Below are 21,122 nucleotides of genomic sequence, written 5' to 3'. Positions count from 1 at the left end.
GAGAAACCCATCACCCAGTCCAAGCTGTGTCCTTTCCTCGCAGTCGAACCTTCAACTTTGCACCATGAACTTCAGCTCCAATCCGAGTGGCAGTCCCAGTGCCAGCCAATCGATCTATAGGAGCTACCTGATGCACTCGAGGATCGACATGCAGGCCGAGGACGCCAATGCCTATGTGGCCAGGGCCCTGCGCCTGGTCATCGAGAACGTGCTGGCCCAGCTGAGCACCACGCTGGTGGTGACCATCTCCTCTCGCCACCTGGGCACCGGCCAGTGGTTCGAGTACATGATGAACAACCTGATGGACTCGTGGCGAATGGTGGCCGTCCAGCTGCTGCGCTTCCGTCCGGATTTGGTGGCCGCTCCCGTGCCCGGAAGGAAGCGGGTCAACCTGCTGATGGTGGACTCCTTCGCCGGACTATTGTGGGTTTCTTAAAAAAGAGATGGTGAATATCTACTTGTAATGATTACCTTTCAGGGACACCAACATCGCGCAGAGCAATGCGGACTTCGATGACCCGGACTACTACTTCATCTTTCTGCAGACGCGGGATCACCTCATTCCCCGCGAGCTGCAGCTGATCCTGGACCACTGCTTGGCCCACTTCTGGCTGCACTGCAACGTGATGATCCAGACCGCCCAGGTGGAGGTGCTGGTCTACACCTACTATCCCTACACGGCGGACAGCTGCCAGGCGGCGCATCCCGTGCAGGTGAATGCCTTCGATGGCCGGCACTGGAGGCGCAACTCCAAGATGTTCCCGGATAAGCTCAACCAGATGCACGGCTGTCCACTGACCGTGCTCACCTGGCACCAGCCGCCCTTCGTGGAGCTCGTCGGGTATGCCTCGGAGATTGGCCAGCGGGCTGGTGGCTTCGAGATCCAGCTGGTGGAGCACATGGCCCGCCGGATGAACTTCAGCCTGCAGCTGGCCGACATTGCGGTGCAGCGACCGGATGCCCACCGCCTGGCGGAGGGTGCCAAGGAAGGACCCATCGAAAGGGTGAGTTCACAGAATTATTGGGAAAAAAATCAAAAAACGTATCATTAAATAAAGGATTTTTCAACAGTTTGCATAGGTTTGAGTCATTTAAATTGCAATTTTCAAACCCATAAAATTTTTTTAATATTTTTGTTATTTTATTTTTATAAAAATTTTGTAAGTTTCAACAATTAAGCTATTTCTACCCAAAAATTAACACTGTTAAAAAGGGTATACTACAAATAAAAATCAGCATTCCTAGTAATATTCGAAATTTAATTTAACATTTTTAAATAAAATGTGAAGTTAAATTTAGATTAAACATTTTACGTTTTAAAAAGAAGTTTATATAAAATCAAAGTTAAACATTTTCAAATTAAATTTGAAATTTGAAAACGAAAAATGTTTACATATAATGTGAAATCTTTGAATTTACTACTTTTTTTTTTATCAGTAAAGAAAGTCTTTTATAAAATTCAAAAACTTTCGATACCTTTATACCCAAAACAATTTTTTCTAATATATTGTCGCCAGTTGTACTTGTAGTACTTAAGCACTAATCAATAATAAGTAATAATACTTGATAGGTTTTTTTTCAATTATTTTTAAATACTTTTTTAATAATATATATTTTAATTATAATTAATCTTGTTTTAAAATGTTGGAAAATATACACATACAAAATGCAAAATTTCAGGACGAATATAATCGTGTGATCTTAAAATCCTAAACCATCTAACACCCACTTTATAGCTCCAGGACCGGAAGGCCAACCTGAGCATGGGCTATTTCCGGAAGACGGCGCGCCGGAACCAGCTGCTGACCACGCCCATGTCCTACTACTCCGCCAACCTGGTGGCCGTCCTCCAGCTGGAGCGCTACCGCATCAGTTCCCTGGCCCTCCTGGCGTTTCCCTTCGAGCTGTCCGTCTGGCTGCTCCTGCTCCTGGCTCTGCTCATCCACCTGGGCCTCCACCTGCCGGGGAGGAGTTCAAGTCCCGGTAGACACGATGGTAGTGGTGGCCTGCAGGTGGTGGCCCTGCTTCTGGGGGCCGCCCTGGCCCGCCTGCCACGCCCCTGGAGGCACCGCTTCATCGCCGCCCACTGGCTGTGGGCCAGCATTCCCCTGCGGATATCCTACCAGTCCCTGCTCTTTCACCTGATCCGCCTGCAGCTGTACAGCACACCGTCCTTCTCCCTGGAACAACTGCTGGCGGAGGGCTTCCAGGGCATTTGCACGGCGAACACCGAGCGGTTGCTCCTTGAGATGCCACTGGTGGCCCGCAATCCGGGTAGCCTTCACTCCCTGGACACCGCCTCCGATTGGGATGTTCTCAGTGCCCTCCAGAGGAATCGCAATGGGAAAATATTCGCCGTGACCAATCAGGATGTCACCCGATCCTTTATGCACTCCTCCAGTCAACCCGATGCCTATCACGTGGTCAAACAGCCCGTGAATGTGGAGTACATCGGAATGTACATGCCCAAGCACTCGTTTCTCTTCGAGAAGGTGGACGACTGCATCCGGCGACTGGATGCCAGTGGATTCATCCACGCCTGGCAACGGGCAGCCTTTGCCGGCGTCCATCGGAGGGAGCAGATGACGATGACCAGCCGGCGGTACGTCAACCACGCCAAGCTCTCCGGGATTTACGTGGTCATGTCGGGGATGTACCTCCTCTCCGGTCTCGTGTTCGCAGGGGAGCTCGTCCTCCGGCGGAGAAGCTGGAGAGTCCTTAAATTCTACAAATAAATAGTTATGTATGTAAGAATTTATAAGTTTTGTTAAGCGAGTTTTTAAGAACTAAAAATTGGGATTCCGATTAAAAAAGGAGTGCAGCCAAAAGACCGACTGTTCCGGAAAGCTGGCTTAGTTTCCTATCAATCTGCATAATTTAAAGGAAAATTTATTTTTTGGCCTAATTTTACATTTTTCACTAGGGGGTGACCTCAATTTTTTGAGTTTATTCAAAAAAGTAGATTTTGTTGTGGTTTTTTAATCGTAGTTTAACCAAATTAAGGCGTACGGACAAAAGACCGACTGTTTCGGAAAGCTGGCTTAATTTGCTGTCGATCTGCATCATTTAAAGGAAAATTTATTTTTTGACCCAATTTTCCATTTTTCACTATGGGGTATACCTCAATTTTTTGAGTTTCAGATTTTAGTCAAAAAAGTAGATTTTGTTGTGGTTTTTTAGTCGTAGTTTAGCCAAATTAAGGCGTACGGCCAAAAGACCGACTGTTTCGGAAAGCTGGCTTAATTTGCTGTCGATCTGCATCATTTAAAGGAAAATTTATTTTTTGACCCAATTTTCCATTTTTTACTATGGGGTATACCTCAATTTTTTGAGTTTCAGATTTTAGTCAAAAAAGTAGATTTTGTTGTGGTTTTTTAGTCGTAGTTTAGCCAAATTAAGGCGTACGGCCAAAAGACCGACTGTTTCGGAAAGCTGGCTTAATTTGCTGTCGATCTGCATCATTTAAAGGAAAATTTATTTTTTGACCCAATTTTCCATTTTTTACTATGGGGTATACCTCAATTTTTTGAGTTTCAGATTTTAGTCAAAAAAGTAGATTTTGTTGTGGTTTTTTAGTCGTAGTTTAGCCAAATTAAGGCGTACGGCCAAAAGACCGACTGTTTCGGAAAGCTGGCTTAATTTGCTGTCGATCTGCATCATTTAAAGGAAAATTTATTTTTTGACCCAATTTTCCATTTTTTACTATGGGGTATACCTCAATTTTTTGAGTTTCAGATTTTAGTCAAAAAAGTAGATTTTGTTGTGGTTTTTTAGTCGTAGTTTAGCCAAACTAAGGCGTACGGCCAAAAGACCGACTGTTTCGGAAAGCTGGCTTAATTTGCTGTCGATCTGCATCATTTAAAGGAAAATTTATTTTTTGACCCAATTTTCCATTTTTTACTATGGGGTATACCTCAATTTTTTGAGTTTCAGATTTTAGTCAAAAAAGTAGATTTTGTTGTGGTTTTTTAATCGTAGTTTCGAGAGCCGTCCAGGATTGTATATTATTTGAGCTCATTTGAATATTTGTAGTCACCACTTAAGGTAAACTTAAGCAACTTTTAATGTGAAAAATTAAACAATTTATATTTAACATGGAACATTCAACATAAAACATCCAAGACATTTTAAATGTTGTAAAAATAACCTTAAACTATGCAATTATTAAGTAATATAGGATTTTTACAATGGCCACGTCATAGAAATTATTAATTACAAATTAATTTCTTCTGTGGGTGCTTATAATTCCCAATTAGTTCTAGTTCATAATTAATGACCTATAGGCTATGGGCACTCCAAAACCAGTTGGCCGGAAGTTCCGGCGAGTGTTAGTGTGTGTGTTGGTACCTTTGGACAGATCACTGGAAATACGGAGGAGGAACTGGACTCCAGGATGCAGTGCATCGAGGTCCTGTCCAGGTATGAACCTCATTTAGGTGTTAGTTTGTTAGTTATAGTCGTGTCAACTTAAGCGACTTTCAATGTGCAAAATTTTTAAATCTATAATCAACATGTAACATATAACATGCAACACAAAATATTCAACATAAAACATTCAACTTATCTTAATAGTTATTTGGATGTTTCATGTCACATGTTTCATGTCACATGTTTCAAGTCACATTGTAAGTTATAAATTTATGTTGTGTATAAATTATGTTGAATTTTACAATAGGCCACGTCATTGATAATGCTAATAACGCATTGATCTCTTCTTCTAGTTCTAGCTAAAAATGGATGCTATGGTCAATCGAAAAGCCAGTTGACCGGAAGTTCCAGCGAATGATTGTGTGTGTGTTGGTGCTTTTGGACAGATCACTGGATATGTATGGATAGAAGCGGAGCTTTTGTTATGTTTGCTGGATATATATATACATATATATATATATATATATATATGGAAAAGTCGTCGTTCAAGACTCCAGAGCATGGAAAACTTCTTCAGGTATGTACCTTAGTCAATTAAATATTTTTAGTTACCCCTTAAGCTAAACGAAGTATTTTAAATCAGAAAAGCCTTAAATCAGAAACATTTTAGTTAAAAATCATTAAATATATTTTCTTAATTTTTATACCCTTGCAGTCTGCATCACTTTATTTTTTATTTACAATTTATTTTTTTAACCCCTTTTGTATTAATATTGAGGTTAAGCCACTTTATTTTTAGTACTGTACGGTGTTGACCCCATTTTTCCGGGTTAAGTTGGGCAATCTTTTTGGTTGCACCGCAACCATTAATCATGGAAAAACTTTTCCTGGTAATTGGCTTGAAAGTCACACAAAAGAACCCAGGACCTGGTTGGGATATCGGTACCGAAGTCCCTCATTGACCGACTTCCAGTCCCGGCGGGATGAACATCAGCGCACTGCTCAACTCGTACTACGACTTGTCCGGGGAGCAGATGAACCACATCAACGAGTTCGTGGCCCGGGCCCTGCTCCACGTGGTGCACCACTACATCCTCAGTGTGACCCCGTCGCTGGTCTTAACCCTCTGTTGCCGTAGCAATCACACGTGCAATTTCTACAACGAGATGATGAGCACGTTGTTCCGGCAATGGGGGTTGGCCCCGCTGCAAATCGTGAACGTGGAGCGTGGTGTACCATGGCAACCGGTTCCGGGTCGTCGGCACTACAACGTCATCTTCACGGACTCCTTTGCCGCGTTCGAGGAGATCCGGATGGAGTACTATGCCCGGGAGTACAACTACAACGAGCACTACTTCATCTTCCTCCAGGCCAGGGATCGTCTGCTGCAGGGCGAGATGCGGCTGATCTTCGACTACTGCTGGCGCTATCAGTTGATCCACTGCAGCATCCAGGTGCAAAAGTCCAACGGGGACATCCTGTTCTACAGTTACTACCCCTTCGGGGAGCGGGGCTGTGGGGACATGGAACCGCAGCTGATCAATCGCTATAATGGTAGTATGCTGGTGGAACCGGAGCTATTTCCCCGCAAGCTGAGGAACTTCTTCGGTTGCCCTCTAAAATGTGCCCTGTGGAATGTGCCTCCTTTCCTCAAACTGGACGAGGACCAGTTGGTGAACGGTGGCTACGAGGGTCGTCTGCTCCTGGCTCTGGCTGAGAAGATGAACTTCACCATCGATGTCCGCAAGGTGCGTGCGAATGTGAGGGACGAGGCCCTCGAAATGGTGAGTTCTGAAATCTGTTTGAATTTTCAGTTAATGTGTCACTTTGACTAATAATTTCCCTTGCTTATTTCCCAGCTGCAACGAGGCGAGGCGGACTTAACGCTGGGCGGGATCAGGCAGACGGTGGGGCGGAGCATGCTGGCCACCTCGACGAGCAATTACCACCAGACCCGCGAGGTCTTCGGGGTCCTGGCCTCCAGCTACGAACTCAGCTCCTTCGACATACTCTTCTACCCCTACCGCCTGCAGATCTGGCTGGGAATCCTCGGCGTGGTGGCCCTGTCCGCCCTCCTCCAGCTGGCCGTGGACAGGATGCTGAGAGAGCGCCTGGGATCGCGGGCCTGGATGAATCTGGAGCTGATCTTTGTGGGCATGCCGCTGCTGGAGACCCCAAGAACGCACACCGCCCGTCTCTATTGTCTGATGCTCATGATGTACACCCTGATCATCCGGACTATCTATCAGGGATTGCTGTACCATCTGATACGAACCCACCAGCTGAACCGGTGGCCACAGACCATTGAGTCGCTGGTGCAAAAGAACTACACGGTGGTGCTGACGCCCATTGTCCAGGAGACGCTGGACGAGATTCCCAGTGTGCAGCACATGAGATTCCGGCTGCTGGAGTCCAACTCCGAGTTGGATCCCCTGTACTTCCTGGAGGCCAATCACCAGCTCAGGCAGCATGTGACCGCCTCCGCCCTGGACATATTCATCCACTTTAATCGCCTAAGTGCGGAAAGGATCCACCAGAGAGGCGAACTGGGAACCGGAGCCCACTTCGAGATCGTGCCCGAGGACATCATCAGCATGCAGCTGACCATGTACCTGGCCAAGCACTCCTTCCTCATCGACCAGATGAACGAGGAGATCATGTGGATGAGGTCGGTGGGCCTCCTGGCCGTTTGGGCCAGGTGGGAACTGGTCGAGAGCTATCTTCGCAACGAGCAGACCTACCAGATCCTGGGCCTCATGGAGCTGTATGCCATATTCCTGATGGTCATGGTGGGTCTGTTCGTCGGCCTCATTGTCTTCATCCTGGAACTTGCCTCACTGCGATCGATTTTTTTGAGGAAACTGTTCTGTAGTAGATAACTTTTTAAAAATGTTTAGCTAAAAATAATATGGTTTTTATATAATCTTAGTTTTGTACTATTCGAGGAGATTGAAAAATACTTTTTTAATCATATAAATTTTTTTTTAAAAAAACCTAAGAGTTAAGAAAGCTTTAAAGTAGAATTTAGAAAATAATAAATTAGTTAAATGATCATTAGTTAAAAAAAAATACTCTATACTCTAGAGGTAAAGTTTTTTATAGTAGAATAGTATTATTTCCTATTTAAAATAAAAATATCTTTATAACTTCTGTTTCCTAAAGGTATTTTAGTTTCCAAAATAAAATATAGATGTTTTGTGTTAAGTGTGGGTGACTTTCAGAGACCGTGTGGTTTCAATGGAGGCCAGGACATTATCCAGCTATTTGTAAACCTCTTATGGGCGACATGGCGTTTGCATGAACCTGACACTGACGGGGTTTTTCACCCACCACCCGTTGGAAAACCACCCATCCACCAACCAACCACCTCCTGAAACCCCACTCCACTTCGCTACACCCACAGGTGTGTGTGTCTGTGCCGCTGATGGTGTTAATTTATGGTTATGCGCCTCATGCATAATACTGACACGAAACCTGTCACGCACATGCCTCCGGAGCGGGCCTGATAGGTGGTAGGTGACTGGGTGGTTGGGTGGCGGGGCGATGGCCAAGGGGTGCTCGCCTGTACGCAGCAATTAGTTTAAGTGATGAACACAGATTTGTTAATGCATTACCCTTACAGGCAGGGTCCTAGAATTAACTCTAATCGCTTGGGACTACGTTTTCGTGAAAGTCAAACAACTGATTTGTAAAATATCGTGGCTATAAGGGGCGTTGCAAAGGCATAAACTAAACTAAGCTAAGCTACTTTGTATTATTTTTTTTTAATTGTCATAGAACATCATTAAAGATATATTTCAAATTCCCTAATATACAAAAATGATAAAAAGTCAGGCATATATTGTATAGACATTTCTAGAATATCATACACTTATGCAACGCACTGTACACAGTGAAGCTTTTAAAAAACTGATAGCGAACCCCAAAAGTCCCTTGCCAAAACAAAAGCTGCCCCAGGAATGCAAAAACCGAATCAAATAAATTCTCCAAAAATTTGCCCAGCCGTTTCACTTTCGTCATGGAACTCCGGTGTGTTGTGACAGTACTCCTGGGCCTCTTTGGAGTGCAGGCTCTTCTGTGGCCCGACCAACATCCGTTGGAGGAGCACCTGGCTACCAAGACATCCGCTACTCTTCAAAAGATCTTCACCAATGCATTTGCGGCTTACAATCTTAGTGTGTTTATTAGCACTGCTTACGAACAAATGGACAGGGATCAGGTGGCTCTGGTGCATCGAGTGTTGTACCGAAGTCTGTATGCCCCGGGTTCCCCAGTGCCCGTTATCCTCGCCTCCCAGTTGAGCCCTAAGATGGCCACCCAAGTGCTCAGCCAGTTGCTGTTCGTCCAGAACGCCGAGCAGGCCATGTGAGTTGTATTTGGCTTTTAGACAAGTATGGTGTTGGACCCGCATTTTCATACTACTCACCATAATATGCAGAACAGTGATATTATACACACAATAACTTTCTTAAGATCCACTGGTTATTAGTGACAGGATATGTAACTGAACATATATCACTCATTAATTTCCGAAAATAATTTCTATTGTATGATCAAATTAGAGCCATTGCTGACAACGTGCCGAGCAACAACCTGTGCGTCATCGTATTGCTGTCCTGCGAACCGTATTTGGAGCAACGTTCTATGATGTCCAAGATATTTGGGTATTTCCTGCTGGAGCGCTACAACGTCAATGTGATGATCCTGGTGCCCAGTTTGCAGAAAGTCCGCGCATTTAATGTGCAGCCGTACACTCCCACCAGTTGTTTGAGCACTGAGCCCGTGGAACTCGACCTGAAGGAGGCCGATTTGTGGGACATCTTTCCGGCTCGATTGAAGAACCTGCATGGCTGTCCATTGAGCGTTATCGTCTGGGATATACCGCCCTACATGAAGGTTTTCTGGGACAGGAGCGATCCAATGGACAGGCTGGACGGCTTGGATGGAAAGCTAATGAGGATCTTGGCCTACAAGATGAACTTCACCCTGAAACTGATTCCAAACGAACCAGCGGGTCTTCTGGGTGGTTCGAGTTTTCTAAATGGCACGCTCACAGGGGCCTACAAAATGCTCTTCGAGAGGAGGGCCAACATGACCATAGGCTGTGCTGCCTGCACACCGGAAAGGTCCACCTACTTGGCCGCCACGAGTCCCTACAGTCAGATGGGATACATAATAGTGATGCGGGTGAGGAGTGGCTATAGCATCTATGAAGTGATGCTGTTCCCCTTTGAAGGGTACACCTGGTTGATGCTTGCCTTGGTCCTTGGCCTCCACAGGATCGTGAGAAGATGGTGGCGAATGCCTTCTCCTGTTTTGGCCGGTTGGATGCTCTGGATCTTTGTCATTCGGGCCAGCTATGAGGCATCTGTGTTTAACTTTATACACAGCGCCCCATTGAAGCCCGCCCCGCAAACGTTGGAACAAGCCCTGAGAGATGGCTTCCGGTTCATCACCGATCACGCCACCTATCGGATGACCTTGAAACTGTCTGCTTTTCGGGGGAAGACTACCATCTCTGCTGGACAACCCGTGGATGTTTTCCATGCCCTGCTGAATGCTTCCTCGAAAACGGGCGCCTTCACTAGTCTCTCCTTTCTGGCCGATCACTTGGTCAAATATCGAAGTCATCGCAATAAATTGGTGATTTTGGCCGAAAAGATCGTCGACAATATGCTTTGCATGTACTTCCCGCACGGTTCCTATTTCGCCTGGGAGATCAACAATCTGCTCTTTAATCTACGCAGCTTTGGCATTTTCCAGCACCATTCGCAGATCCTCGCCTGGAACAGCATGCCCACCACCTCGGATGCTCCGGGCAATCTGTTGCATTCCATCCATGAGACTGCCGCCACGGGATTTGCCGAGTCCATGGGCTTCGTCCTGGCTGCCCTGAACTGTCTAATGGGAGCCCTTTGCGTTTCCATTGGCGTCTTTGGACTGGAGCTGCTCAGCCGAAGGCTACGCTGGCCGGGATTGGCCTGGCTCATGGAGAGAGTTTGAGTGAAAGTTCTGTGATTGATTTGATTGATGATTTCTTAATGAGAATGAGGAATGTTATACCTTGCTGAAGTCTTTTTAAAACTATTTAGCACATCTCTCTCACTAACATAAATACAAAAATATATTTTATATTTCACTAAAATATATTTTATTACTTAAATAATATTAAATTGTTGCAATAAAAAGCTCATGCCGTGTATCGATTGATAGCATTCAAAGCCCTTCCCAAAAGCGGATGATTCCTGGCCAAAACCTCTAGGAAAAAAACGAGGATGGCCAGGAATTGGAGTACTGAACAGCAGAGGAATACCCCGCCCAGTCGCCAGATGGTCAGGGGCCTCGGCTCCATGTTGCGCCGCCTGGCCAGCCGTTCGATGCGGTCCAGATACATCCTCCGGTATCGATAGACGATGCCCGATGACATCATGGCCATGAGCAGACGATCCACGCGTCGCTTGAAGTAGGAGTGCGGTCGCATGTACAGGGTCAGGGGCGCGGTCATCAGAGGATCGGCCAGGGCAGTCAGATGCCGCCGATTTGGTCCCGATCGATAGTCGAACTGGTAGACAGTGGGCTGCAGCAGCGGCACCGCAATACCCGGATCATCTTCGTCCCGCAGGCGAACCATTGAGGCCTCCAGCGAGAACACCGTTTTGATATTGGTCCAGGGCATGGAGTCCCTGAAGATCGGCTGCAGGGCGGGCAGCATATGGAACTCGTAGTCCTGGGCCAACACCTCGGCGAGAGTTTGCAGCGGGGATCTCACCTCCACGTCCTGCAGCAGGAGATACAACTGACCCGTGTAGGCGGCTCGAAGGACCAGGGTTTGCAGGAGCCACAGGATCAAGAGGTATCTGGCGAAGTTCCTGCGCGGATTGTACAGGGCCAGGCCGCCCAGCAGGCTGCTCACCATGCCCAGATACGGATGAGTGTTGTGCCTGCCCAGCACTAGGTGCCTCAGTGCCGGCACAGCAGCGATCCTCAGAAGGGCCATGAGCAGAAAGGAGAGGACGAGGCTCACCAGGATGCAGGACCAAATGATGTAGCGGAAGGGGCGGGTCAATCGCTGCATGGGCGTCATGGAGCCACCACTGGGAATCAGCAGGACGATCGGAAAGCTCGTGTAGGACATACTGGGCAGCATCAGATCCGAACGCGCCTTGTTGTACATGTAGCAAACGAAGGTCATGTTCGCCTCGCCATCGACCATCTGCGGGGGATTGCGTATACTTGATGAAACATGAGTGTGATGTTACATGGAATTTACCATTTTGAGAATGCCCGTATAGTTCCCATCGGGCAGGATTTCGCCGCGGTCCTTGTCCTGGCGCTCCACCATCTTAATGGTGAAGTTCATGCGCTCGGCCAGGGACCGGAAGATCATGCCCTCGATGCCGCGCAGCACACGGCCGCCCGGCACCTTGGGATCATCCTCGATGATCACATAGGGCTGGTGCTCGAAGGTGACGGCCACCAGTTCGCAGCCGTGCAAGTTGACCAGCTTGCTGGGGAAGAGCGGCTTGGTGAGGCCGTAACCCGTGGCCGGAGCCGGCAGATCCTGGAAGGCGGTGTAGTAGACGGGCAGCGACGACTGACACCGGTGCGGTCCATAGGGATAGTAGGTGTACAGCTGGACCGTGCCCTCGCGCTGCAGGAACACGTTCACATTGAGCACATACATGTTCAGCAGACGTCGGAACATGATCTTCACGGACTCCATGGGCTGCTCCTCCAGCCCGGTGTAGACCACCACAAAGTAGCCATTCCGCTTGTACGGACTGCCCAGCTGACTGAGATACATCTCTAGGCGGAAGTAGGAGCGCAGGCTGTCCAGGAACCAGATGGCCATGGGTCTGCCGGTCAGTCCGCTCGGCGGCGGCAGCTCTGCGCTCGTCTCCGTCATCCCCACGCGATCGTCCTCGAGCAGGAACTGGATTCGGCCCGTTGCCGAGGACCTGACCAGGGCGGCGTCTATCAGGTCGTTGTGGATGCCCCGACTCTGCCGGCTGGTGGCGAACTGCACCACGGCCAGCGGAGTGCTGCTGCCCCTCCCGTAGTAGTTGTCGATGGCCCAGACCAGGGCGTAGACCAGGCTCACATTGTGCACCGCACTGGGCAACATCGTGATCCACCACTGGCTCCTCGCCAACTGATGGCCTGCACTGCGGCCACCATCCTTTGCTTGATGGGTTACCACACTGGAAAAAGAGTTATCTTATTTTTACATGAACATCTTTTTCTAAAAATCTATAAAACCTCAGCTTAGTTAAAATATAATTAGGAAAATAGAATAAATATTATTATTTTAATTTATAGAATTTTCACCCAGGACAACTTATAAAAAAGGAAGTATGAAAGCCAGATTTATACACTGTTTTCTAAGATCCACAATTAATTTTTAAAATATTATGTAATTTAAATTGCAAAAATTATTTATAAACAAATTTATATATATAATTAAAATATTAAACAAATTTATTAAATTACAAACTATTTTATAAAACTTACAAAAAACATAATATAAATTATTTGAAAATTTAATAAAAAATAAACAAAAATATAGTTTTTCCAATTATTTAAGAAATTAATTTGTCAATTAAAAAACCAATAATTATTAATATGTTTCATAAATAGATAGAATTTTTGCCTGTGCACCAGCTCATTACCATTATCTAAACAGGAATCACTTAACTGACGGGTCAAATGGCGTGCTGAAAGCTCTATCGGCGACATCTGAAAATGCAAATGCACAATAAATTAACTACAAATATATAATATTTAAGTGTTTACATCAGCGGATTATTGCTTTCACATTTTTGTGTAAATAAAAAAAGGGCAAGGTAACGCAAGCCAATTGTAAGTTGAGTTCTGAATGTAGGCTACCGAAAATATTTTCGACTAAATTTGCTTACTTTGTTGATTTGCCAATAAGAAATAAACATATTTAGGGGTGAAAAGTTTGCCTTGCATTATTTTGGCAAGTCATAAATATCTTTTAAGCAGTAAGCAAAAGAGCGAATGCATGTAGCAGGTAAACTAAAATAAATAATCAAAACAATTGTTTAAGTACAAAGCTTGATTTGCCTATAGAAATAATGTTAATTTAAAGTGTACTTTATCTTTAATAAATTTAAATATAAATGCTTACGCATTGAGGCCTCATCAATCGTGACTTAATTTAGATAACTGTGGGCCGTGAGTAATTCAAGAATGACCGCAGTCTGGTCAATCTGAATCTGAGCCAGCCAAAGGTCGCTGTACCGAGCTGAAGAAATGCACTGGCTCTTCTTTTCGCACTTTTCGCTGACCTCTGCAGAACCACCCGCTGCGGTGACAGAAACTTTGTTTCTTGTGTCGCTACAAGCTGCACCACCGCTGACCTCAGCAAGCCCGGTGGTTGTATGGGTGGTGCTGCTGCCTGCGCTTGCGGAGGTGCTGGTGACACACAAACGATAAGACGAGCGCAGAAGAAGAATGCCACGGATCGAGGCTTGAAGGGCAGCCCCACCACGGCCCCCAACAAAAGTCAGGGGCGGATTTAGGCAAAGAAAGGGTATTAAAAAAAAAATTATTTACATTTAGAGATTTAAAGAATTTAATTTAAGTTATTATTTTATTCTTACTTATTTTTAATTTTTAATTTTATATTTTGTATTTTTTTTATTTAATTTTTTTTTTTTTAGTAGTAGTAAATATTTTTACTCCCCCTTTATTTTGTGTTTTTTTCTATTGAACATTTTTTATATTTAGAACAGTACTAAAAGAGGTATCCACCTATGTAAAATGTGTTATAAAAATATTTACAAAATATTTTAAATTGCTAAGGCATGAATTCTCCAAATAAATACAATATGTTATGAAAGAATTCAAATGCAGTTGCTGATTACTTATGAAAACATAATTTTGATAAGAAAATGTACTAAAAAATAAGTATATTAAAAATAATATTATAAGAGTACTTTGCTTTAAAACTAGAAATAGTTAATCGTATTAGTTCGGAAAACAATGAAAATATAAAGATAACTATTTGCATTTAGCATTTTTGAAAGAATCGAATATTTTATTTTTGGCGCCTTCCGCATGATTACGGCCCTGTTCTCTTTGCCATACTGTTTAGCGTGCATCATTTGCGCTGATTTCGTGGAAAAAGCTGGCTGGCGGAATAGTTGGGCAAGGTTTTTGCAGCTCTTGCAGCTGCGGCGGCTGCTGCGCTCCGGTTTTCCATCGGGGGCACACACACGGAAACCCGGTGCGTGTGGTGGACCCGGCTCCGGGTCACGATCGAAGTGCAGACGTCTGCAGTTTGGTGCCGCCGACGCGGTGGCAAAAAATCTATTTGGACCACCGACCGGCAGCAGTCGGCAGTCAGTCGGCGAAAGAGCTCCGGCGCACACAGATCGATCTCCGCGCTCCGTCCGTTCCCCCCGAGAGTTGTCCACACCCAGGATGAGATTGCACAGCCTGCTGCCGCTCCTGGCGCTCCTCGCCGTCCAGGCGGCCGGTCAGAGTGATGTCGCCTCCGAAGATCCCGCAGCGGATGCCGGACCAACGACCAACACCTCCACGGACACCAAGCCAAGGATTCCCACCGCGGAGGAGGTGAGTTCGATATGGGATCGTCCAGTGTCCAAGTGAATGAAAAGTGTTCAAGGAATTTAATTAACTGAGTTTTAAAATTATCTAAAAATGAAATTAACATCTAAAATATTAAAACAAGCAATATTGGATTAAATTCTAAATAAAATAAAATTAAATTAAATTAAAAAGGAATTCCAGAAATTAAATTGTTTTAACTGCTTATTCATAGATATTTAACAGTATAATATATTTATTTAAAGTCTTTATAATTAAATAAAAATATCAATTCAAACCAATAACTGCTCCCCAGATCCTCGGCCAGATTCCGCAAATCCCACCGATCCGCACTGGCCATCCCCAGATGGACGCCTTCTACATGATGTTCCCGGCGCTGGGCAGCCTCCTCCGCTGGGGCAGCCTGTTCCCGGCCCACTCGATCCTGGGCGCCGTGCCCGATACCCTCCAGCCCTCGGCAGCCGCCTCCAAGGTGGTGCTCGTCCTGGCCGAAGATGCCACGGCCAAGACGCGAGTGGCCCGTCAGAATCCCCCGTCCAATCCCCTGGGCCAGCTGATGAGCTGGCCGGGTCTGCCGCAGGACTTCCAGATGCCTGCCATACCCGCCATGCCCGACTTTGGCCCGCAGGTGGGTTCGTTTTTGTCCCAAATGCCGACCTTGCCGACAATGCCCGGTCTCCTGGGTGCCGCTGCTCCAGTTCCTGCTCCGGCTCCAGCTGCCGACCCTGCTCCTCCGGCCCCAGCTCCAGCTGCCGATCCGCCAGCACCCCCCAGCACTCCCGACAGCCCTGTGGCCCAGCAACCCATCCTTAGTCAGGCCGCCCTGCAGAACGCCTTCTCCCTCCTGAACCCGGCGAACTTTGATCCCAATGTACTCGGTCAGAGTCTTTCCCAGGCTCTTCCCCAGCTCTCCCAGATCCCCCAGATGCCCCAGCTTTCGCAGCTTGCCCAGGCTGCTCCCCAGCTGCCCCCGGCCAATATGGACTTTGTGGCCCAGATGCAGAGGCAGTTCTTCCCGGCGTTGTCGCAACAGCCCGCTGGAACGGATGCCCAGGCCTCCGATATATCCGAGGTGAGGGTGCGTCCCGAGGCGCAGATGGCCCAGCAGAAGATCAAGTCGGCACTGGAGAGGCAGCAGGAGCAGGAGCAGGAGCAGGAGCAGAGTCTGGAGCAGGTGCCCCTTCTCTGGTTCCGAATGCCCACCACCCAGAGCCAGAATGCGGGGGAGGAGAAGACACTGGAAGACCTGCAAGTGGAGGCCAAGCTGAGGGCCTTCGAGCGCCAGGTGATAGCCGAGTTGAAAATGCTGCAGAAGATCGAGCTGCTGGCCAAGCAGATGAGGTCCAGTGCCGCCGCGCAGTCCGGAGACTCTGCCTACCGGGTTAGCTATCCCCTCAGTCGCACGCCCGTGCACAAGATCACACGAGCCGACATCGAGCAGGCTCTGCGGGATGACTATGTCCGGCGACTGGTCAACAAGGAGGCCCAGCGCAAGGCCAAGAACCAGCCAGGCTACGCCAACCAGAAGGCGAACGGCCTGAAGCGCCAGACCAAGGCCCAGGATCAGCCACTGTCCAAGGAGGACATCGTCCAGATCATGGCCTATGCCTACCGCATGGCCAACGAGCAGATGGAGAGCGAGAAGGGCAAGCAGGACAAGATGTACGCGGCCTACAGGACCGGCGAGGGTCAGCGGGCCCAGGAGCAGAGGCAGTGGTCGGAGGATCAGGCCAAGATCCAGCAGAATGAGCAGCAGAGGCAGATGGCGCAGAATCCGCAGATGATCCAAACGATGCAGCAGCAGCGACAGTGGACGGAGGAGCAGGCCAAGATCCAGCATGACCAACAGATGGTCCAGCAAAACCCCATGATGATGCAGCAGCGGCAGTGGTCAGAGGATCAGGCCCAGGCCGAGAGAATGGCCCAACAGAATCCCATGATGATGCAGCAGATGCAGCAGAGACAGTGGACCGAGGATCCCCAAATGGTGCAGCAGATGCAGCAGAGGCAGTGGGCCGAGGATCAGGCCCGCATGCAGCAGCAGAGGCAGATGGCGCCAGAGCAAAGACAATGGACCGAGGAGCAGGCCCAGCAGATGGCGCAGCAGAACGCCAATGCCATGATGATGCAGCAGATGCAGCAGAGGCAGTGGTCCGAGGATCAGGCGCAGATCCAGCAGCAGAGGCAGATGATGCAACAGAATCAGGCGATGATGAAGCAGCGCCAGTGGGCCCAGGAGAACCCGCAGGCCTTCCAGCAGCCCATGTCCACGATGGCGATGCAGCAACCACGAATGGAGGAGACTCCCACGATGATGGAAGAGAATAACAACCAGGGCGAGATCATACTTGGCGAGGCTGGTCCCCAGATGGAGGAGAACGAGGGAACCGCCCGGCACAAAGGTAATCTCTTCGGGGTCTTTCGCAATCCTGACTCAGTGCCTCCTGTCTCCCCCACAGTGGATCCCCTGGGAGTCGGTGGCAACAAGCGCAAGAAGTCCAAGTCCAAGTCCCATGCGTCGCCGCCCGCGGTGATCAACTACTACTACCCGGCGCCGGTGCAGCGTCCCGCGGCCCAGGGCTACGGAAGCAGCTATGGAACGAGCTACGGAGGCGGTGGTTACGGATCGAATGCCTATGGAGTGACCTATCCATCGAACGTCTACCAAAATCCGGGCTACCGGGCAGCCGTGGGCAACGATGAGGTGGACTCCATGCTGCGCCAGCATCAAACGTTGGCCAGGGTAAGTTGGCACCAATGTAGAAGCACTCGAACCACCAGAAACCACTGAAACACCACATTGAGCACCACACCACAGCACACTGGAACACGTAGACCGTAGTCCTCCATTTGATCCATTTCATACGATTCATTCGCCTTTTTCTCATGGCATTAAACAGGCGACGCATTTCAGACAATAAACCCCCAGCCACAGCCAGGCCAAGTCGGTGGATCGGAGAGGCAGGAGAGCAGCTCTAATCCCCCATTGGCGACGACACCAGCTCCCCAGGAGCAAGCACAGTCACAACCGCAAGAGCATCGAGTCCAAAAAAGGTTAGCCATCTTCCACAGGTTTGGGCGGGGCATTGGGTTGGAGAATACCACATCCAAGGGTTGCGGATGCGGCAGGTTGGACTGCCTGTGTGGCAGGAGCTGTCAGTGCGGCAGATCGGGATCAGGAGCCGGAGCCGGAGCAGTCAGGTCCAGGGGATCGTGCCAGTGCAAGGCCAACCGCCGGAGCAAACGGAGCGTGGAGTACGGCACCCTGGAGACCATCGATGAGGGCTCCCTCAACGAACTGCGGCGGGAGTACAAGATGGGCCTGAAAGAGATCACCCTGAGTCCCGACGAAGATCCCGCCGAGGCGCTGATGCGCTACAACGCGGCCTCCATTCGCGAGGCTCTGGAGCGGGCCAGCATGGAGCCGCTGGAGATCGGAGGAGATCAGTACGAAGAGGGAGCGCCTCAGGAGGCCGTGGAGGAGGAGCCACTGCAGCATGATCCCAATGCCGGGCACCAGTACAATCACCAGGACTTTGTGCGTCTAACCACTTCTACAGCGGCTCCCACGACGAGCACCACAGAAGCCACCACGCCAGGAGCCAGTGAAACCAGCACAGAAGCCAGTGTCACAACCACAGAAAGTCCCAGGGATGAGGACATCGAGATGCAGCAGGACTCGGTGGCTGAGAGCTCCCATGTGACCAAGTCGATATCCAAGCAGGAGCAGGAGATCCATCAGCTGCATAAGATTGTGGACCAGCTGAAGCGGGAGATCCTCAAGCTGCACCGCAGATGCAATAGGATAATATCCAACAATGTGGTTAAAGAAGAAGTGGTCACCAAAAGGGAACCATCCAAAGTGGAGCAGGAGTCATCCAGGCAGGCGGCGAAGCCCAAGGTGGAGGAGGTAAAGAACGAGGGAGAGCCAGCAACAGTGGAGCAGGAGGAGGAGCAGGAAGAGGACGAGGATGCCGAGGGCGCAAGTAGCTCCAGCACCACCACCACCAGCACAACCACAGAGACTCCACCAACGAATCCTCCAAAGCCAGAGACCAAATCCCAGACTGCCCAGGCCAAGGCCCAGGTGGATGAGCCAAGTGGGTCCACCAATAAACTGGACTACGAGGACGACACCAATTGGCAGCGCATTCTGGCCAACCGGGGCTACGACACGGATTACCTGACCAAGAACCACGAGACGCAGTTTGCCCAAGGCCAGAACCTGGAGATGCCCAAGCCCTGCAACTACGACAACCATGGCAGCCAGGAGTACGGCCCCTATCCGGAGTTCCAGGCGGATGAGCCCCATGTCGCGGCGGAAACGGAGGGCAAGACCAAGAGGGCCTTGAGTGTGAAGCAGCAGGCGCAGCTCCTGAATGCGGCCCTAAATGATGGTGGTATCGATGCGAGTGATTCACCCACCACGCCCACACCCTACGCCCTGAGGGGAAAGTTTGTGCGTCGCAGGCGGACGCCCAGTCCGAGGATCAGGAAGGAGAGCGACGACGGTTGGGTGCGCTCCACGCGCCAAGTGAAAATGCCCCAGCGACCCAAAAAGTCCGTGCCCTTGGCCAAGAAGGTCACCGCACAGGTCACCACACAGGCCACCGTGAGCAGCACCAAGCTGGACAGTCTGGTGGATGTGCTCAAGGATCTGCTGCGCCTGCAAATCCAGAGGGAGAAGAAGTCCAGTCTGCTCGCCAGCCAGAGCAACAGCCTCTCGAAAAGCCCCAAACCCATCAAGCCCATCAAAGTCATCAAGCGCAAGAGGTTGCGCAGAAGGCAGCACAAACCCATGGCCACCACCATCAGAAGCTCCATCCAACCCAAAGCATAAGCATGACTAACCCCCATACCCCCAACTAATCCTAACCATAGTCTAGATCAAGTATTAGCCTACTCACTAATCATGCGCCAACCACTCATGTCCATCTTTCATTTGCATATCCACCGTCCATACCGTCAGTTCATCATCAGCACCATCAGAAACCGAAATCGAAATCGAAAACGCACCTCCATCCGACCCCCAAGTGGGCTCCATTTACACCTACGGCGAGGGACTGCTGCACCCGTTCATGGGTCTGCTGCCGGTGGACAGACCCGATGATCCCTGGCACCAGAAGGCCTACGATGCACATCATCCCCTCTACGAGGGCGGCGGCAGCTACGCCGCCTACTTGAAGGATGGTCGCCATCGCAGGGACACGCACATCATGGGCCAGGGACCGGAGAACGGCATCCTCACGCCCGGCATGCTGGAGCGTCTGCTGCGCATCAAGGTGGACTTCCAGCGCAGGTTTCCCCACCTCTACCAGGGCATGCTGAATCACCAGACGAACCTCACCCGCGTGGAGGTACAGCCTCCGGTTCTGGGCAAGGTCTCCAAGCCCCAGGCGAAGGTCAGGCAGGAGAAGGAGAAGGAGGAGGAGGAGAGGGATGAGCCCGTCTTCGAGCTGGGCGCCGCCGAGCGCAGCCTGTTCGAGGACGAGGTGAATGATCCGCTGGAGAACGAGCCCGAACCGGAGCCGGACGAGGAGGACGACCGGGATGTGGAGGAGCACAAGGAGAGCGGCGAGGCCAGGGACATCAGCAGCGGCAGCAGAAAGTACCGGGATGACAACGATATCGACTACTTCAGTTTCGACGAAGATGATTCTGATGATTCGACTTTTTTTTATAGAGCCAATAAAAATAAATATTAAATATTATTAATGTGTAAACGATACTGTAAGTTGTGTTGTTAATCTAAGATATTTTTTTAGGGGTGCTATTGAGGGGGAAAATTAAGAAAACCCCAAATGGAAAGCTAAGTAAAAGGTATATTTCGAAATGTGTCCTTATGACACTGACTAAAATTCCGACTTAACTTTTGGATTTGTTTTAAAGTCATGGTATTGTATTTGACGAAAAAAAATATAATTTGTCTTGACTTTATAATATTAATTCTGAAACATAGGTATCGTTAGGGCCAGAATATGGTAGTTTCGGATTTTTCCACCGTATCATAAGGCCTTAAATAGCAGCTTTTACACTAAGAACATTAACAAAATGGTTGGTTTATCTACCTTATTAATAGGGTTTCCCAGGGGAACCGCCTTTAATGTGATATGATTAACGCAATTGGGCAAAGCCATAGCCAAAATTTCCCCTGGGAA

At 48.8% G+C, this 21,122-nt stretch overlaps 5 protein-coding genes and 1 long non-coding RNA gene across 8 annotated transcripts in view; 5 read left to right on the top strand and 1 right to left on the bottom strand.

The window, feature by feature from the left end:
- Positions 1-64: 64 nt before the first annotated feature.
- Positions 65-2,735, top strand: LOC108023783 (uncharacterized). The gene is made up of 3 exons (XM_017093422.1): positions 65-423; positions 479-1,004; positions 1,737-2,735. Exons 1-3 carry the CDS (start codon positions 65-67, stop codon positions 2,733-2,735), a joined length of 1,884 nt encoding a protein of 627 aa, XP_016948911.1.
- Positions 2,736-4,404: 1,669 nt separating this feature from the next.
- Positions 4,405-21,122, top strand: part of LOC127010493 (uncharacterized) — a 48,932-nt gene continuing 32,214 nt past the window's right edge. Inside the window, exons 1-2 of the long non-coding RNA XR_007763234.1 lie at positions 4,405-4,419; positions 4,722-4,945. This is a non-coding gene — a long non-coding RNA (uncharacterized LOC127010493). The remainder of the gene's footprint in view (positions 4,420-4,721; positions 4,946-21,122) is intronic.
- On the top strand, positions 5,315-7,260 carry LOC108023784 (uncharacterized). Its single transcript, XM_017093423.3, has 2 exons — positions 5,315-6,152; positions 6,228-7,260. Exons 1-2 carry the CDS (start codon positions 5,352-5,354, stop codon positions 7,245-7,247), a joined length of 1,821 nt encoding a protein of 606 aa, XP_016948912.1. The 5' UTR covers positions 5,315-5,351; the 3' UTR covers positions 7,248-7,260.
- On the top strand, positions 8,387-10,371 carry LOC108023785 (uncharacterized). The gene is made up of 2 exons (XM_044093091.1): positions 8,387-8,733; positions 8,931-10,371. Exons 1-2 carry the CDS (start codon positions 8,387-8,389, stop codon positions 10,369-10,371), a joined length of 1,788 nt encoding a protein of 595 aa, XP_043949026.1.
- On the bottom strand, positions 10,503-13,634 carry LOC108023791 (uncharacterized). Its single transcript, XM_017093430.3, has 4 exons — positions 13,520-13,634; positions 13,038-13,104; positions 11,639-12,569; positions 10,503-11,581 (listed from the first exon to the last, which is right to left on the bottom strand). The coding sequence occupies exons 3-4, from the start codon at positions 12,491-12,493 to the stop codon at positions 10,559-10,561; spliced, it is 1,878 nt and encodes a 625-aa protein (XP_016948919.1). The 5' UTR covers positions 12,494-12,569; positions 13,038-13,104; positions 13,520-13,634; the 3' UTR covers positions 10,503-10,558.
- On the top strand, positions 14,713-20,692 carry LOC108023794 (defective chorion-1 protein, FC177 isoform). Of its 3 annotated transcripts, XM_017093433.3 has the most exons (5): positions 14,720-14,970; positions 15,260-17,366; positions 17,424-17,707; positions 17,879-18,018; positions 19,934-20,692. In XM_017093433.3, exons 1-5 carry the CDS (start codon positions 14,818-14,820, stop codon positions 20,667-20,669), a joined length of 3,420 nt encoding a protein of 1,139 aa, XP_016948922.1. In that variant the 5' UTR covers positions 14,720-14,817; the 3' UTR covers positions 20,670-20,692. The 3 variants fall into 3 exon arrangements, with proteins under 3 accessions (XP_050740646.1, XP_016948923.3, XP_016948922.1); XM_050884689.1 differs by having other exon boundaries at positions 14,713-14,970; positions 17,879-20,011; XM_017093434.3 differs by lacking the exon at positions 19,934-20,692 and having other exon boundaries at positions 14,719-14,970; positions 17,865-18,012.

The sequence above is a fragment of the Drosophila biarmipes genome, chromosome X (assembly GCF_025231255.1).
Source record: "Drosophila biarmipes strain raj3 chromosome X, RU_DBia_V1.1, whole genome shotgun sequence".
Classification (NCBI taxonomy): Eukaryota; Metazoa; Arthropoda; class Insecta; order Diptera; family Drosophilidae; genus Drosophila; species Drosophila biarmipes.
The sequence above is the reverse complement of the archived record's forward strand: the minus strand, read 5'-3'. Positions and strand labels throughout refer to the sequence as shown.

Coding starts and splice junctions, on each gene's coding strand:
- LOC108023783 (XM_017093422.1), top strand. CDS start 65: ATGAACTTCAGCTCCAATCCGAGTGGCAGTCCCAGTGCCAGCCAATCG. Junction 424..478: donor GACTCCTTCGCCGGACTATT/GTGGGTTTCTTA, acceptor ATTACCTTTCAG/GGACACCAACATCGCGCAGA. Junction 1,005..1,736: donor AGGAAGGACCCATCGAAAGG/GTGAGTTCACAG, acceptor CCCACTTTATAG/CTCCAGGACCGGAAGGCCAA.
- LOC108023784 (XM_017093423.3), top strand. CDS start 5,352: ATGAACATCAGCGCACTGCTCAACTCGTACTACGACTTGTCCGGGGAG. Junction 6,153..6,227: donor GGGACGAGGCCCTCGAAATG/GTGAGTTCTGAA, acceptor CTTATTTCCCAG/CTGCAACGAGGCGAGGCGGA.
- LOC108023785 (XM_044093091.1), top strand. CDS start 8,387: ATGGAACTCCGGTGTGTTGTGACAGTACTCCTGGGCCTCTTTGGAGTG. Junction 8,734..8,930: donor CAGAACGCCGAGCAGGCCAT/GTGAGTTGTATT, acceptor TGATCAAATTAG/AGCCATTGCTGACAACGTGC.
- LOC108023791 (XM_017093430.3), bottom strand. CDS start 12,493: ATGTTGCCCAGTGCGGTGCACAATGTGAGCCTGGTCTACGCCCTGGTC. Junction 11,582..11,638: donor ATACGGGCATTCTCAAAATG/GTAAATTCCATG, acceptor AATCCCCCGCAG/ATGGTCGATGGCGAGGCGAA.
- LOC108023794 (XM_050884689.1), top strand. CDS start 14,818: ATGAGATTGCACAGCCTGCTGCCGCTCCTGGCGCTCCTCGCCGTCCAG. Junction 17,367..17,423: donor GGGAACCGCCCGGCACAAAG/GTAATCTCTTCG, acceptor TCTCCCCCACAG/TGGATCCCCTGGGAGTCGGT. Junction 17,708..17,878: donor AGCATCAAACGTTGGCCAGG/GTAAGTTGGCAC, acceptor GACGCATTTCAG/ACAATAAACCCCCAGCCACA.